The sequence below is a fragment of the Apis mellifera genome, linkage group LG2 (genome assembly GCF_003254395.2).
Source record: "Apis mellifera strain DH4 linkage group LG2, Amel_HAv3.1, whole genome shotgun sequence".
Classification (NCBI taxonomy): domain Eukaryota; kingdom Metazoa; phylum Arthropoda; class Insecta; order Hymenoptera; family Apidae; genus Apis; species Apis mellifera.
In genome coordinates, this window is record NC_037639.1 from 15,570,423 (window position 1) to 15,588,091 (window position 17,669).

The 17,669-nt window shown below is 47.5% G+C and overlaps 1 protein-coding gene across 1 annotated transcript; it reads right to left on the minus strand.

Moving 5' to 3' along the window:
- Positions 1-244: 244 nt before the first annotated feature.
- Positions 245-16,743, minus strand: LOC409034. The gene is made up of 7 exons (XM_026446479.1): positions 16,209-16,743; positions 11,101-11,243; positions 10,796-11,013; positions 10,476-10,702; positions 10,047-10,373; positions 4,077-9,927; positions 245-4,008 (listed from the first exon to the last, which is right to left on the minus strand). The coding sequence occupies exons 1-7, from the start codon at positions 16,236-16,238 to the stop codon at positions 2,168-2,170; spliced, it is 8,637 nt and encodes a 2,878-aa protein (XP_026302264.1). The 5' UTR covers positions 16,239-16,743; the 3' UTR covers positions 245-2,167.
- Positions 16,744-17,669: the final 926 nt, after the last annotated feature.

Below are 17,669 nucleotides of genomic sequence, written 5' to 3' on the forward strand. Positions count from 1 at the left end.
ATTTTTATTATTACTATTATTATTAATATTATTATTATTAGTATTATTATTAATATTATTGTTATTTAATATTATTGTTGTTATTATTATTAATATTATTATTGTTACTTTTTTTCTTTTTTTAATTTTTTTTGTTTTTTTTTCCTTTTTTTTTTTTTTTTTTTTTGCTTCTAAACGGAATCACTTTGGTTCGTATCACGAAATGAGACTATTCACAGGAACATTACTTTTCAACATCCTTAATCCTTCTTAGTTCTTTCTTTCTTTCTTTCTTTTTTTCTTCTTCTGCGCCAGAGGTAACACATTAAACGCTTCGATTTAATTCGATTTTTCCAACTCTTTATCGTGGAAAATTTCCGCGATCACCCCAAAGGGGTGATATGAAAGTGAGAAAGAAACGGCGGTACGGAAATTTATATATTATAAGTGTTTTCATGGCTTAATTAATTAATTATACAACCTTTACACAAGAATTTCTTCCTCTTTTCGTTTCGTTTCATTTTTTTTCGTTTTGTAATAAATTGCAGGCATTCACGCGTCACGACAGCACACCGAAAGATGATATAAACTTGTTTATTCATTTCTGAAACAAGGTGAAGCGATTTTGTACTAAAGTGCAGCGATATAATACTATTTTATATATATATATATACTTTTTAATGAATTATCTACGTAATGTACAGTTTTTTTTTTTTCCTTTTTGGATACCTTTTTTTTTTTCCTTTTTTCTTTTTTTACATGCACCGTGACAACAAGGTATGGTCGGCTCGTTACACAACTCTTGCTCTTAATTTCATATATATATATATATCCTTTTGTTCTCATCTTATACGTCCTTTTCTTCGATATCTTCCTTTTTTTCTTCCTTCCTTTTCAAATATTCTCTTCGCTTATATTTTATTTTTTTTCTTGCCATTATAATCCGTTCAATTATCTCTCTCTCTCACACACACACACTCTCTCTCTCTCTCTGTAATCATAAGATATATTTACGACATACGTTTATAATTTACAAGGACTATCTTGATTTTAGAGGTTAAGATTCGCTATAAGTTTTATCGAGAACTTTACGCAAAAGGCAAAGAATTCAATCAGCATCGTCTCGCTACGTTAATTCGCCGAACGAGATCCGTTATAATTTCCCTATTCAGTCTGACCATACCATGTAAAAGAACGTAGTAATAGTATCATCATAACAGATACAGTAGACAGAAATAATGAATTCAGGCTTTTTAATTATAAATTCTTTAGTCTGCGAGGGATCTATCTATCGACAGTCGGATACAGTTCTCTATTTCTATCTCTTTCTTCCTTCTCTCTCTCTCCCTCCCTCTTACCACGCGCTCACTCTCTTCTTCCCTTTCGAAAAACACGCCTATTCCTCGCCGTTTTATATTCTTCCTAACCTCATCTTCTTTTTGACTAGATTGCGTCTCTCTAATTATCCTTAACGATTTAACCTAAAGTCTGCCATTCATTATAATTTTCATCTTACATGTCTAGTATTATATAATAACATCTAGTTGGTAAGAGGATGACCTACAGTGTTGTCGTTTCGTTACGACAATCCTTCCTTCGCTCTCTCTCTTTCTCTTCCCCCCTCTCTTTCTCCGATCGATCGAGCAAGCTTCACACTCGCTCGAACGAAGAAACACTTGCTCACGCGTTTAACTTAAACATCTCGCCTAAATACAAGAGGATAGTCATTTCCGAATTACCGGTATATTAAAAGTTTGTTTCAATAAACCTCATACATATATCGACTAATATATATATATATATATATATATAATATATATTTTATATACATTCATATATATTATATATACATATACACATAATATATATATACACACACGCGCGCGCAGATTCGCATGTTTGTCACCGATTTCGAATTTGCGAAATCTATTAATCGGATTCTATTCGACTGCTAAGTTTCTCTCTGTGTAATAGTTCTCTCTGTGTAATAGTGGCAATAGTTTGCAAGGACACGCCCGGATACACGTTTTTGGAAGCTCCTTCGTCACTGGACAAACAACTGCGTCCACGATGGGATAAAAGCATACAGCATTATTATTATTATTATAATTATAATTATTATTATTATTATCATCATCATCATCATCATCGAACACGCGATGCTCCGTCGAGCGTTCGAACGCTAGGACTACCTTTTCTTGCCGGCCTGTTTCGACGACAATCGTTTCTTTAACCTCGGATGATCGGATTTGACCGACTTCTTTTTAGGTCTCTCGGGGGATCCGTTACAACAGGCGCATCCCTTCTTAACGTGGCCGCGCAAACTCGAACGCCTAGCCCGACAGTCCGGCTCGACCAATGCGATATTCCCCGTTTCGTCGTCGGAGGGCTCCGATGCCTTATCACTGGAAACCATAACCGAATCTTGGATCGACTCGCTCGATACCTTAATTCGTTTCGACAGACTACCCTTGTGATCTGCCCGATTCAATACCACCCTTGCATTCACCTGCAGCTTGTCTTTCTTTTTCAGATAATTGCAACGCCGCTCGTTCGACAATGATTTGAGACTTTGCACACTGTCCTCGAGCCCGTTGCTAAGAGCGTTCTCTTCCGGTTGGCTGCCGATCGATTCGCTTATACTCGAATTATCCTCCTCGTCGCTGCTCGACCTAGTCCTCTCGGACATCGGGCTCTCCCAAGATAGGTAATCCATACGGGTCACCTTCGACGCGATCCGCTTCTTGTTTGTGTACGTGTACTTGTGCGTCGACAACATCGGCCCGGCTATCGGGGAGAGGGGGGAGGGTATGGTGACGTCAGCAGTGTTGCTACTTAGCAAGGTTAAACTCTCGTCCCCCGAGCTGGCTGCCGACGTGTTGTTTACATTGATGCTAGGCGGCAACGATTCCGAGTCCAGATCGATGTCCAACTTCATGTTCGAAGGTATGCTAGACACGCTGCTGGGCGAGCCCTCCTTCGAACCGTTCCTGGACGCGATCTTCCCTCGATCCTTAAGCGTGTCGTTCTCCAACGAGGCAAGATTCGTTGGTGATAATCTCGATATATCGGAATTACTGTTCGACGCCTCGTCCTGGCTCAAATTGTCCAACGTTAATCGCATGTGTTTGGCGGGATTCTCGAGGTGCAACTCCTCTGCCCCCCCACTCCCCTTCTCCCTCCTCGACCGTTTCGCCGAGTCTTTCGCAGACCTGCCCCTCTGCCCCCCACTCTTCCTACGCTCGTTAACTTTGAAATCGGCGATAGGGCTGGCGTCCCTGCTCCCGCTCGACGAATCGAGGGAGCGAAAGTAGGAGCCACTGTACGATTTCATGCCCAACGGTTGGCTGCACGACGCGTCTTGGGACGAGTGGTCGAAGGAGGGGGAATGATTCGTGTCGAAGAGAAGATCCGCCTCCGGGAAGAGGTCGCTCGTGCTCGGCTCGTCCACGCCGAGATCCTCGCACTCCTCCGACAAACTCTTCTGCAACTTCATCTCGCGTTCCATGGCCGCAGCCTTCCTCTCCATCTTCTGTTGCAACAACTCCCTGTCCAATCTCGGATTCAATGGGGTTTTCATCACGTTGCTCTTGTTCGCGTATTGTTGGAACGGTTCCAAGGTGTGATTCATGAAGTATTTCTTCGCGTTCGTCTGGTATATCTGGCCGCCGGACATCTCGATCCCCTGCCCCTTGTTTATGATCTGCAACACGCTCTGCACGTTCTCCGTGTTGTCCGAGTATCTCGAGTTCAACGGGTCTATGCTCAGAGAATTCGTGGACGTGGGCACGTATCGCCAGGGAGTGTCGGGCGACACCTTCCCCTCTGGCTCCCAAGCCTCTTGCAATCTGGCGTTCCCATACAACAAACCGTTGCCAACCTTGCACGAGACCTCGATACCCTCGCTCGACTGTTGCACGGAGGACTCTTGGCTGTCGGAACTGCTCGGCCCGCCCGTCACCAGAAACTGCGTCGTCCCATCGATCCCACCGCTCTGCTTGCTTCCAACCGTTATCGTCGACATGGAATCTGCGAAAAGGTTACACAACAAGTTACACCGCGCTCGAGAATACTTTCCAAAGAAGTCGCGTACGTACCCATCGCGTCGTCGATTTTTCTCTTCACAGTCTTCGGCGAGATGATCTTGGCACCGGGGATAATCTCGGTGGACGTGTCCTTCGGATCCTTTTGCTGTTGCTGATGATGATGATGGTGGTGATGGTGGTGGTGGTGTTGCTGTTGTTGCTGTTGCTGTTGAGCGGCGTCGTTCAACAAGGAGACGTCGGATTGCGTGGCGAATGCGAGGGCGATCGTCGCGCCGGTTTGAATGGACACGTGTTTGTCGTTGTGAATTTGGCTCCCCTCTTGGGGAGATTGGTTGCTCTTCTCCGGGCTGTGCTGCGCGATCGTCGCCGTCGGCGTGATGCACACCACGTTCTCCGACTTCAATCCAGGGCTTGCCAGTTTGTGTATGGACGAGTTGAACAATCTCGCCCCTTGAAGCGTCAAATTTGGATTGCTGGTGATCACCCCGCAGATCGGCTGGCCCCCCTCCCCGCCCTCGCTCAGGTTACGCTGAATCAGCCCGATCGCAGAGTTCCCCTTGTTGACGACGATCGCGTTCCCCCCACCTCCGGACTCCACCGCGTCGGATTTCGCCGCGGCCAGTTCCCCGGCTATCACGTTGCCCGCCTTCTCCCCCACCACCCCTTCCCCCGTGAACTGGCCGTGATGATTCCCCCCCGCGCCCTGCGGTATCACCACCGACGCACCTTGAACGTTCTGCGCGCCGGCCAACGACGCCTGACTCCCGGACAACGTCTGCAACGTGGGTATCTTCACCTGTTTCACCTGGGCCGGCTGCGAGATTATCTTGCCCGCCTGGTTGAGGAACGACTGGAGGACCAAGGTGTTGGAAACGGCCGCGTTCCCGGTCGCGCGTACCGTCGCCGGGACGGTGGCGAGCAGTTTGGATCCGCTCGACACTATCGTGAACTGTTGCCCCCCTTTGACGAGGTTCATGGGAAGGATGTAGTTGGGGCCAGGGACGAGGACGGCCGTGCTACCCATCTTGCCCGTCACCGAGGCGAGGGCCTCGCTAACCGACACGGAACCCGTCTGCACCGCCTCCTGCACGATCACCGCCCTCGGCTGGCCGGGCCCAGGCTCGGCGAATATCAGATTTCGCCTCTTCACGCTCACCTCGACACCGTCGTTCGAGTCGTTGGCAAGATTTCGCACCTCTGCCGCGGCGCCGACCGCCTCTGCCGCGCTCCCGACGCTGGGGGAGGGCTCCTCGACGGGGGCGGGGAAACCGGCAGGGCTGTCCTGCACGTGCACCACCCCGCTCGACGAATCCTCGCTGCCCATAGTCCTGCCGAGATCGTCCGTGCTCGGGCTCAGCTCCGAATTCTGTTGCCCGCCCACCGACTTCGCCTTGCTCGCGCTCGACTTCTTCCTTTTCGACGATTGGCTGGGATTCGTGGGCGGGTTCGACCTCCTCCTTGGCGCGGGTTTGTTGTTCAGATCGGGCGAGTTGCGCAATTGCTCCGCGTACTCGTCCAAGATCGCGTAAATCCTTTGCGCCGTTTGCTCGTCCTCCTGCGGTTTCTGTTGAGGTTTCGGTATCGGGGACGATTTCGAGGTGTTCGTCGCGCTCGTTTTAACCGTTTTCGGCGCCGCCTTCTTCACCGTTTTCGAGGAGGGAGGGGTGGGCGGTGTTTTGCCGGCCGGAGGTATAGGGGCCGGGGCGGGTGTCACGCACGGGCTCGAGGAGCTTTGGGAGGTGACGCTCAACGCGGGGGAGGCGGCAGGTTGACAGTAACTCGTCACAACAACGACCGGTGTCGAGTTAGGCGTCTTCGAAACCGCGGAACCCGCGTTCTGATTCACGTACGCGAGCGACACTTTTTGAGAGAAAACGTCTTGTTGGAAATTCACCGTCGCGTTACCGTTGCTCGCGAACTCGTTTCCCGTCGTCCCTCCGGTTTGCTGGGTTGGCATCAACAGTTGTTGAGCTAGCGCGCTCACGGACACTTGCTGTTTTCCGGCTTGAGTTTGTTGCTGCTGTTGTTGCTGCTGCTGCTGTTGTTGCTGTTGTTGGGTGGTCGTTTGCGTTTGCACGGTGGTGGTGGGCGAGGTGGATATCGTTTGATGGGACTGAGGTTGAATCGTGCTCCTCTCCTTCACCTGTTCCAACACGCTCTCGAACTCCCTCAATTGTTCCAAAGTGGTCGAACTCACTTGATTCGGCACCTCTATGGGGGAACCGAGCAAACTGTCCGTTCGAACCGTGGACTGTTGCTGTTGTTGCTGCTGCTGCTGTTGCTGTTGCTGCTGTTGTTGTTGCAATCTTGGTGTGGTGAGTACGGCTTGTATAGCTCCCGTGATATTTTGTTGCCTCAAAGGAGCTCGGATGATGTTCAATTTGACCACAGGTGTCCTTCCGGTCGGTATCGAATTCGCGTGCGATATCGTAGGTATGATGTTCAACTGGCTTGGATTCGTGGTCGATATGGTGACAGGGATTTTGTGCGTGTATATGACACCGGGGGAGGCGTTCTGAACACTTTGCACCAACTGCGTCAACGTTTGACTCGCGTTCGGGCTGGTTGCCACCACGTTCGCGTTATTCCCGGAGCTTTGAACGATATTCAATATCTGTCTACTCGTGGTCGATAATTGTAACGTGTTTGGAATGTTCGCGATGGATTGCACGTTTATCCCCGTAGACGGGCTCGCCTGTTGCGCGTTGGGCACCGACGTTTGAACAGCTTTCGAGAGGTTACTCGCCTTTTGGGGAGAGACCGATTGTACCAGAGTTTCCGCCGAGGCGGCGCCACCTGTCGACACGCCGCTCGCGCTCGACGAGTCTGTGGAAAGCGTGTATATAGTTTTACCGAAGGCCTGTTGAAATTTCGGCAAGCCTGCGTTCTGCCCGGAATTTTGCGCGCCCCCTTTCGTCAATCTCTCGTACGTGTTCCTGCCATTCCCGCCGTTCTCGCCTCTCTGATTTTGCCGTGAAAAGTTGGATCCTCCTCCTCCTCCTCCTCCGCCACCGCCTCCTCCGTCCTCGATATTTTGCAGATTGAGAACGTTCCTCTGATTCGACACCACGTTCGGATTCACGGAGGCCAATTGATACGTACCGTCCGGTTTGCAAACGATCTGCAACTGTTCGGACGCGATGTTCGTCGAGGAGATCCCCGAGCTCGTTGTGGTGGTGACGGCGGTCGTCGTCGCGACAACGGCGGAACACGGGGACGGGGATTTCTTGGGCGATTGACTCTGCTGGTTTCGCCGTTGGATCGGCATCGTTCGGGGGCTCGAGTCCGACTCGAGTTGGCCGGAAACGTTGGTGGTCGTGGAAGAGGTGGGCGAGTTGTCGGGCGGTTGATTCGTCTCTTCGCCTACGTCGGGAAGAACGGAGGATCTCGGCGGAGGCGTTTGACCGGCGGGACTCATGCCTACGCCACTGTCGTGGCCCCCCGAGGAGGGGGTGCCGGGTAACTGAATATTGCCTGCCACGCTCGGCGTTCTGTTCGGTCTGGGAGGTGTGTTGCCGCTGTTCACCGAGCCCGAGTTCGGGCTCTGCGGAATGTTTCTGGAAAGTTGGACGACGTTCACCGTGGGCCGCATTCTCGGCGGCACCATCATGTCCAACGTGTTCAGACCTGGCACGTTCTTCGCCAATATGTCCGAGTCCCTGACAGCCTTGGCCAGAATGTCGAACTTTCGTTTACCCAAATTTGACTTCGAGTTGAGATCCCGGCCGTCGGCGGGCGTCAAATCCGTTTTGCCGATAATCGCCGCCCCGTTCCCCTTTTGCTTCTGATGGTGATACGTGGACAAGGTGTTCTTGTTGGGCGAGAACGGCATGTTTTTCTGTATATTGATCAGCTCACTGGTTATATCCCCGCTGCTGAGCCGCTGCTGTTTCTTGGCCCGGATCAACTTCCTGTCGATCTCGTCCGCCCTAGTCAACACGATCTTCGGGTTCAAGTTCAACGTGCTCAGCATGGGTGCGAATTTCGTCACGTTGTTCGCCGCGCTATTCTCTAAATTATTATTGTCTTTGCTCTTGTTCAAAAGATTCTTTTGCAGTATCTGGGAGATCCTCGTGGGTTTCTTCGAGTTCTGCGGCCTGAACATCCTCAACGATTTCAGCACGGCCGGGTCGCTCCTCCTCTCGGTGATGATCAAAGGGGCGGCCGCCGTGTACGCCGAGCCCTTTATCGTCTCCCGCTTGTTCTCGTCCATATCGGCCGAGAACAGGGTGATGATATCGTTGCTACTCACGTCCGAACCGCTCGCGTCCTCGTTCGTGCTCGCGTGCCGCACGTTTTCGTTGACCAGCATATGGAAATGCGATACCGAGTCGACGGTCAGCTTGGACCCCTTGGCGCGTAGCTTCTTCCCCGCCTCCTTCCCGCCCGGCGACGTCTTGTTCCCGCCCGCCTTCTTCTTCACGTCCAATCGGCATCCGTCGCTCCCCAGACTGTCCGTTTGACTGTCTTGCGTGTTGCTGTCGGAATCGGACATCGAGCTGACCCTGTTCCTAAAGTGTTTCGGCTTGCGCTCGGTGCTGTCGTAATCGCTCTCCGACGATTCCAATCTGTGGATCTTTCTCTGCCTTCCCGTCCTCCTTATCCGAAGCACGCTGCCGCTGTCCGAGTCCGTGGTGGTTGTGTCGTCGAGGCTCCTCCTCGTCGAGGACCTCTTGTAATTACCCGCCGGTTGAAAGCTGCCGAACTGTTCCGAGTTGTCCGACGGCAGATCGACCCACTGCTCGTAACCCTTCTCGATCCCGAAAAATATATCCTTGGTGTCGTCCTCCGAGGGCCAATCCTTGAACTGGGAGTAATCGATGTTCAGGTATTTCAACTCTTTGTTCGTGTTCCTCATCTCCTCGGCGTTCTCCAAGTATCTCTCGCAAAGGCTGTTCAACTCTTTCCAATCCAGCACCCAGCTGAGCATGTGGTAACGGGGGCTGCTCAACACGACCGCCAAATCGTCGCACAGTTGGGGGGAGAGCCCGAGCTTCTCCGCGTCCAACACCTGATTAGGCACGGATTTCTCGTCGTAGTTTGCGGAACCTGTCACCGCGTCGCCCTTGATCAGTATCAAGGCGTCCAGCGTTCTCTCCACGTTCCTCGCCCCGGGGCTTGCCGGGCAGCTCGCCTCGGGCGTTTTGCTCCTCGAGGATATATCGTTGCCCGTGAACTCGCCGCAATTGAAGCACAGCTCGCCGAGCGGGCCGTTCGACAACGGGTCCCTCCTCGGGTGCAACGGGCACCTGTCGCTCCCCGAGATCATCGCCGCCGCCGCCGCCGTCTCGACCCCCCTTTTCCCCGTGAGGAGGCTCTTCAACAACTGATCCGTCCTCTCGAAGCTCTTGCTCACTTGCCCGTTCTGAAAGTCGATGCTACTTTTCTTCATCGTTGCTGCGGCCGGCGGCGACACCGAAAACAACGAGGCGGAGTTGCACAGGGTGGGGGGCGGTGACTCCCTCGGCTGCTTCGTTTCGCCTTCCTTCCTCTCCCCGCTACTATCGATCATCCTTTTCACCATCACCACGGGTCCCGCGCCGGAATGATTCCCCTCCACCAGGGCGTGTTTGAACGTTCTCTCGTTAACGACCACCACGCCGCTATCGCTCTGCGTCCCGTCCGCTCTCGTTTTCCCGCACGCTACTGCCATCTCTTTTATCCTATCGTAACAAGCCCTGGTCGGGTGAAGTGAGAACGCGGTCAGCACGCATTCCCGAGCTATGCCTATATTGCTCCCGACCACGTCGGCCAGTTTGAGGAATTGCGTGCTCAAACGTTTCGCCGTCTCGCGCACCTTTTCCGTGTCGGACTTGGCCTTCTGACTCTCCAATTCGTTCATGTCCGTGGTCAACGCCCTTATGTACAACTCGATCACCAGGGTCTTTACGCTGTCGCCGAACTGTAATTAGAGAGAGAGAAAAAAAAAAGGAAACAAAATGAAACCTCCTCTTTTTCTTTCCTTCGTTTTCCTCGAGCGATAACCGGTCTCGGGGGAGAGAAAATGCGTATTTAACTTACGTGTTTAACGAGCACCGCGCAAAATATATAGATGTGTTGAGCGCTCTCCGCAGGCTCGATCAATTTCCTTATCATCCCGGGTAACGTGGGCTCCACGTCCTTCAATTTCGAGTGCAATAATGCCCAAGAGTTTAGAATCTGTTCCAAAATGTTGGCGCCCGTCTCGGGCACGGGCCTCACCATGCCGGCTGTGACCAGATACTGGGCGACCAATTCGGCAGCCTTTATAGAATTCCTCCACACACGCGCGGTTCCGTACTTGGTCGGTCTTTCGCCGCTTAACCGTTGGACCAATTCCAATCCGTCGCTGAGATCCATTAATTTTAACTGAAAAAAAATCCAAACCTGTACCCTTTTTTTCTAAGGATCGTAATAATAGATCCCAAGATATTTCTCCAGGAGGATCTACTATCCCGAGGATATACTCACTTGAGCGAATATATCCTGCGTGCGTTTCAATTTATACAAGAGGACAATGTAAACGTCGATCATGTAATGAACGTGATGCGAGTCGGACAGGGAGCGCAACCGATCGCTTCGCCGGAGGGAGCGTACGCAGGCGGCGGCGAGGTTCACCGCTATGTCCTCGCAGCGGTCCTCGCAAAGTATTTTCAACCTCATTGTAAGCAGTTCACCTTTCTCCGAACAGCAGAATTCTGTCGATCGAGATTATTATTATTATTATTTGGAAAAACCTGCTCTCTGAATTTCGATCGAGCAGGAGGAGAGGATTTTAAAGAGAAATTTACCCTCCTCATGTTCGGAATCCGGTTGCCCGTTAAGTATGCTGTCGAGAGCTGGATGAGTCCATGGATTGTGCACCAGAGCTATCAGGGCAGTGCACCAGGGTGCAGCGGGGTGTTGCACCAGGTGGGACGCGCACCTCTGCAACGTTACACTGAGGTGGGTCTTCGTCGCGGGTGACAACTTGGGCCACTCCCCGCGCAGTACCAATTTCAACGTGTGCCTGTACGTGGAAAAAAGCGTAGGAAAGTAAAATCGGAGGGGGGAGGGGGGGAGATCAACGTATACCTGGTTTAGTATATCTACTCACTTGTGAGCCCATTCTATGAGAGACTGGGTGGCCTCTGGCGTTGCCCCGGGAATGAAATTGGTGACATGCTCCCAGGCGGACAGAAGTGCATTCACCTTGTCGCCGTACTTCTTTTTGCTGTCACTCAGTGTCGCTTCAAGCCCCTACAAATCAGCCGTCGATTAAACACACAAGTGGAAACGCGCCTTGTTCGGAGGGGGGAGAAGGGGAGGGGGAAGGGTACGGAGTCGAGTAATCCACTTTTCGTTACGATTCTATGTTATAATTATAATTCGTAAGTCATCGATCGCCACAAAGTTCGAATTCATAATTGGATCATAATTATCAATCATGAACAAAGCGTTAAATCCTTGGAGAAAAGGTAGGAACGAAATTTTGTATCGATAGATAAGAATATCGATATCGATCGATCAATGAAACGAAATCTAGAAATATCGAAAATTGTTCCGAAAGATCTTCGTTCGAACGAAAGGAATAAACTAAAAGTGAATGGAAACCTATAATGATGACGAGAATATAGAGCGAAGAATGAAAGGAGAAAATCTAGAAAAAAAATTAGCGATTAAATTTAATTCGTTTCGATAAATATCGGCAGTTGAACGTTTCGAAAGATCCTCGTTCGAAAGAAAATTTACGAAAGGAATAAACTAAGAGTGAATGGAAACCTATGATGATGACGAAAATATAGAGCGAAGAATGAAAGAAGATATGAAATGAACGAAATATAGCAAAAAAATTAGTGATTAAATTTAATTCGTTCGTTTCGATAAATATCGGCAGTTGAATATTTCGAAAGATCCTTATTCGAACGAAAATTTACGAAAGGAATAAAAAAATGGAAACCTGATGATAATGACGAGAATGAAAGGAGAAATGAAATTTAGAAAAAAAATTAGCGATTAAATTTAATTCGTTCGTTTCGATAAATATCGAACGTTTCGAAAGATCTTTGTTCGAACGAAAATTTATCGAAAGGAATAAACTAAGAATGAATGGAAACCTATAATGATGACGAGAATATAGAGCGAAGAATGAAAGAAGAAATGAAATCTAGAAAAAAAATTGGCGATTAAATTTAATTCGTTTCGATAAATATAGAGCGAAGAATGAAAGAAGAAATGAAATCTAGAAAAAAAATTGGCGATCAAATTTAATTCGTTTCGATAAATATCGGCAGTTGAATGTTTCGAAAGATTCTCGAAAATTTACGAGAGAAATAAACTAAGAATAAAACCTATGATGCTTCTTAATGATGTTTTGTTCAATTAACGAGAATATAGAGCGAAAATGAAAGGAGAAATTAGCCGATAATGCGCTACTTGATTTGTAAATAAAGAGGTTAACTTCTCAAGCGGATCTTGACTCGAGATGTTTTCGTCTCTCTCTCTCTCGACGAGAATCAATTCGCGTTCCGAAAACAAACGGGAAACGAGGAAGGGAGGGGAGAATTAACGGATATTAGAAAACAACGTACGGAATTAAAACGCGGGTAAAAGAAAAAAACAAAATAAAAAAATCGATGGAAAAATTGTTTGGAACTCTGCGAAGAAAAAAAGTTTCAATTGGAAAGGAGTTAATTTCGAAGGCATACCATTCGCGAGCCGAACCATCGGTTACTTACAGCCAACTCACCCGATCTTACTTTTGCGTAACTTTCCCCATTTGCAACTTCCGCGCGGCGTTCACGAGCAACTACCCTGCAGCATCGAGAAACCTTCCTTTCCCTCCCCCCTTTCCACCATATATCTCTTTGCTTATTCCTTGCCTATCTCGTCCCTCGAATTTTGCACCTCTCTCTCTCACACACACACACTTCGATCAAATTTCTTCGTTTCCGTTTCCTTAGCTCGTATAAATTAGAAAGAAGAAAAAAAAATCGTTCGAGAATCGAGAAGATAATTATCAAACGATATCGATCGATTTTCATTTCTTTCCTTCCTCTAGTTTTCTCTAATTCTCCGTCATCGTAACGAAGTAACGTATAACCGTGACCCTGTAACGGAAACCGACAGAACGAACAGAGAAAGAGAGAGAGAGAAATTCGATACGTCGCGCGTGAAGGATTTCCGATACCTAACTTTTACATCGAAACTTTTCAATAATGCAATTCTTATACACGCGGCCCGTCACAGCCTTTCGCTGAAATTCTATCAACTTCCTTCTGTTATCAAATCGAATTCCACCATCGAACGGTGCAACTTGGGTCGGTCTCCCGATTCGAATGTTTGCGCGAGCTTACGCGCCTCTCCCCCACTCCACTCCACTGCACTGCCAAAGACTCGACTCGAGGGCAGATTTGGAGTGGCGCGTTTTTCAAAGACTTGGGCCCACTTGCTTATATCCATCGAGTGCGAATGTTGCTCGCAAGGTGGCAGAAAGAAGCGTGTATCGCATTCACGCGCTTCGAAATCGGTCGAGACGGTCAGAGAAAACGATGTTTCTTTTCGAAACAACGGATTACTCTCCTATTCGTATCATCGAACGCCATCTATCGTCTTATGTTTCGTATTTAAACAGGTCGGATATCTTAAAATCGAAGAGAGATCACGTGTTTGATTACCCATATAGCTTGATAACAATCTCACGAGAGAAGTTTTATTCGTGAATTGAAAGCAATCGAAAGCTACGAAATTGATCGAGAATAGTCAGCGATTTCTTTTTGAAACAACGGATTATTCTTCTATTCGTAAACGTTGAACGCCATCTATCGTCTCACGTTAAACGTTTCATACGAATTTAAACAATATCGGATATCTCAAAATCGAAGAGAAATTTAAATGTTCATCATACCTTGATAAAATTTTCACGAGAGGTTTTCATTCATGAATCGAAAACAATCGAAAGCTTCTAAATCGATCGAGAATAGTCAACAATGTCTTTTCGAAACAGCGGATTATTCTTTTATTCGTAAACATCGAACGCCATCTATCGTCTCACGTACGGTTAAACCTTTCGTACGAATTTAAACAAGTCAGATATCTCAAAATCGAAAAGAGATTATGCGTCTGATTACTCATATATCTTGATAACATTGCCACGAGAGAAATTTCACTCGTAAATCGAAAATAATCGAAAGCTTCGAAATTTATCGAAAATAGTTAGCAATCTCTTTTCGAAATAGCGAATTATTCTTTTATTCGTAATCATCGAACGCCATCTATCGTTTCACGTACGATTTCGTACGAATTTAAGCAAGTCGGATATCTCAAAATCGAAAAGAGATCACGTATCTGATTACCTATATCTTGATAACATTGTCACGAGAGAAATTTCACTCGTAAATCGAAAATAATCGAAATCTTTGGAATTTATCGAGAATAGTCAGCGATTTCTTTCCGAAATAACGGATTATTCTTCTATTCGTAAACATCGAACGCCATTTATCGTTTCACGTACGATTTCGTACGAATTTAAGCAAGTCGGATATCTCAAAATCGAAAAGAGATCACGTATCTGATTACCTATATCTTGATAACATTATCACGAGAGAAATTTCACTCGTAAATCGAAAATAATCGAAACCTTTGAAATTTATCGAGAATAGTCAGCGATTTCTTTCCGAAATAACAGATTATTCTTCTATTCGTAAACATCGAACGCCATCTATCGTTTCACGTACGGTTTCGTATGAATTTAAACAAGTCGGATATCTCAAAAGAGATCACGTGTCTGATCTTGATAACATTCTCACGAAAGAAGTTTCATTCGTGAATCGAAAGCTTCGAAATTTATCGAGAATAGTCAACGATCTCTTTTCGAAACAACGGATTATTCTTCTATTCTATATAAACATCGAACGCCATCTGTCATTTCACGTACGGTTAAACGTTTCGTACTATTCGTAACAGATCGAATATCTTAAAATCGAAGAAATCTAATTGTTCATCATACCTTGATAAAATTTTCACGAGAGAAAATTTTCATTTATGAATCGAAAGCAATCGAAAGTTTCGTAATTTATCGAGAATAGTCAGCGATCTCTTTTCGAAACAACGGATTATTTTTCTATTCTTACGAATGTTACCATCGAACGCCATCTGTCGTTTCACGAGCGGTTAAACGTTTCATACCATTCGTACGAATTTAAACAGAACGGATATCTTAAAATCGAAGAGAAATCTAATTGTTCATCATACCTTGATAAAATTTTCATGAGAGAAGGTTTTCATTCGAAAGCAATCGAAAACTTCGTAATTTATCGAGAATAGTCAGCGATTTCTTTTCGAAACGACGGATTATTTTTCTATTTGTAAACGTCGAACGCCATCTGTTGTTTCATGTACGGTTAAACGTTTCATACCATTCGTACGAACTTAAACAGATCGGATATCTTAAAATCGAAGAGAAATCTAATTGTTCATCATACCTTGATAAAATTTTCACGAGAAAAGCTTTTCATTCGTCAATCGAAAGCAATCGAAAACTTCGTAATTTATCGAGAATAGTCAGCGATTTTCGAAACAACGGATCACTCTTCTATTCTAAACATCGAACGCCATCTATCGTTTCACGAGCGGTTAAACGTTTCATACTATTCGTACGAATTTAAAGAGATCGGATATCTTAAAATCGAAGAGAAATTTAATTATTCATCATACCTTGATAAAATTTTCACGAGAGAAGGTTTTCATTCGTCAATCGAAAGCAATCGAAAGCTTCGTAATTTATCGAGAATAGTCAGCGATTTCTTTTCGAAACGACGGATTATTCTTCTATTTGTAAACGTCAAACGCCATCTATCGTCTCACGTGCGCGGTTAAACGTTTCGTACGAATTTAAGCAGATCGGATATCTTAAAATCGAAGCGAGATCCGACTAACCACCATATTTTGAGAGATTTTCATTAGTAAATCGAAGATTCAAATTATGTTTCGACAGAGCAAAAAGAAATGATAGAAAAAGAGAGAGAGAGAGAAAATGATATCAAAGACAGAGGTCGTTGCGAAACAATTCGAAGGGGGGGAAAGAAACGAAGCTTAAGAACAGAATAGACCGTTTTCTTCTCGTGGCGAGACGAACCCTCTCTCTCTCTCTCTCTGTGTCTCTACCAAAGGAAGAAAGAAATGGCGAGGGAGGGAGGGAAGGGGCAAGTGAAGCAGTATCCTCACCACGCACGACTTTTGGATGTGCGAAGACATTCAGAGGGGTGGTCGAGCTGATCGGTGATACAGCAGCAGTAATAGCGAAGTATGGATGGAGAGAACGTTTGGTGGTGGTGGTCGGCGAGGCTGGTAAAAGATATTCTTTCTTCCCGGATCAAAGGATAAGGCAAGGTGTAGTGACGCGACTTTCCTCGGCGTCGCTCGCGGCGCGGCGGCGTCCGATCCTCTTCCTTCACCGCTGCTGCTGCTGCTGCTGCTGCTCCTCCTCCTCCTCCTCCTTCTCCTCCTCCTCCGTTGTTGTTGTTGTTCGTCCGTAGGTGGCGGTGAGCTGGCGGCAGGGGTAGGGGCAGGGCTCGTAGCGGACATCAGCGACCTTCGCAGCCCCCCAAAGTTCGACGATATTATCCCCGATCACCGGAAAATCCGTGGACGATGCCCCTCTACGAGACCGGCCTCCTCCTCCTCTCTTCCCTCTCCCCTTCCCCTTCCCCTTCCCTCTGCCTACTACTTTCCTCCCTTTCTTCCGTTTTCTTATCTCCGCCAGTCTTCCCTCTTTCTTCTTTCTCCTCCTCCTCCTCCTCCTCCACCCCCTCCTCCTCCTCCTCCTCCTCCTCCGCCTCCTCCTCCCTCGTTCTTCACCGCCCTCCTCTTCCGGGTTATCTTCCGCTCCTCTCACGCGGTGCGCCCTCCACGCCACTACCAACTGTACCCCAGCGTCGTTGCCCGCTGTACCACTGTCATCTGCAAAACATCGAAACAACAACCATTCCATTATTTTTCCCTTTTATCGCTTCGACGTCGTTTTCTTCTTTTTTCTTTTTTTCTCTCGCGTTTTCCGTTCTTTTATATATATATATTGAAACGGATGAAAACGAATAAACGAGCGATATCGAGACGCTTGTATATTCCGTTGGCGCCCGACCTCTCCAATTCCTTCAACCGATAGCCAATTAGAGCGACGACCATGCGTGGAGAGGATCGAAACTGAAAAGAATTAACCGCGAAGAGGTGCCCTCTACCGCGCTTTCCCTCCCCTCCACCTCCCACTCCGCGCGGTACGAAAGTCCAAACTGTCCGGACAAGATCGCCCCCTACCTACCTACCTTTTTTCCTTCCTTCCTTCCTTCTTTCTCCTTCCCCCCACTCCGCTACCTTTGTTCCCAAACGGGAGGAAATACAATCACGCGCGAGAGGATCGAGGACTTTTCCTCGATCCCTTTTTCACCGATGGAACCGTTTCCCGGGCATGCAGATTGGCCCGCGAAACGCTTTGTTATCGCGTTTCTCTTTCACCGAGTCCCATCCGAGTTGCCTCTTTCCCTACCACTTTAGAAAACGAACCACTTCCATCCATCCTTTTCATTCCCGTCCAAAGGAATATCTCCCCCCTCCCCGTCGGATCGAAGATCTGTCGTTTTCTTATTTTTTTGCCCGCGGGACGATAAATACGTTCGACGATGATCTGAA

Excerpts from the sequence above, each read along its gene's own strand:
- LOC409034 (XM_026446479.1), bottom strand. The coding sequence starts at position 16,238 with ATGTCTTCGCACATCCAAAAGTCGTGCGTG. Across the intron at positions 11,244-16,208 it reads ACATCCAAAAGTCGTGCGTG|GGGCTTGAAGCGACACTGAG; the intron begins GTGAGGATACTG and ends GCTGATTTGTAG. Across the intron at positions 4,009-4,076 it reads AAAAATCGACGACGCGATGG|ATTCCATGTCGACGATAACG; the intron begins GTACGTACGCGA and ends ACCTTTTCGCAG.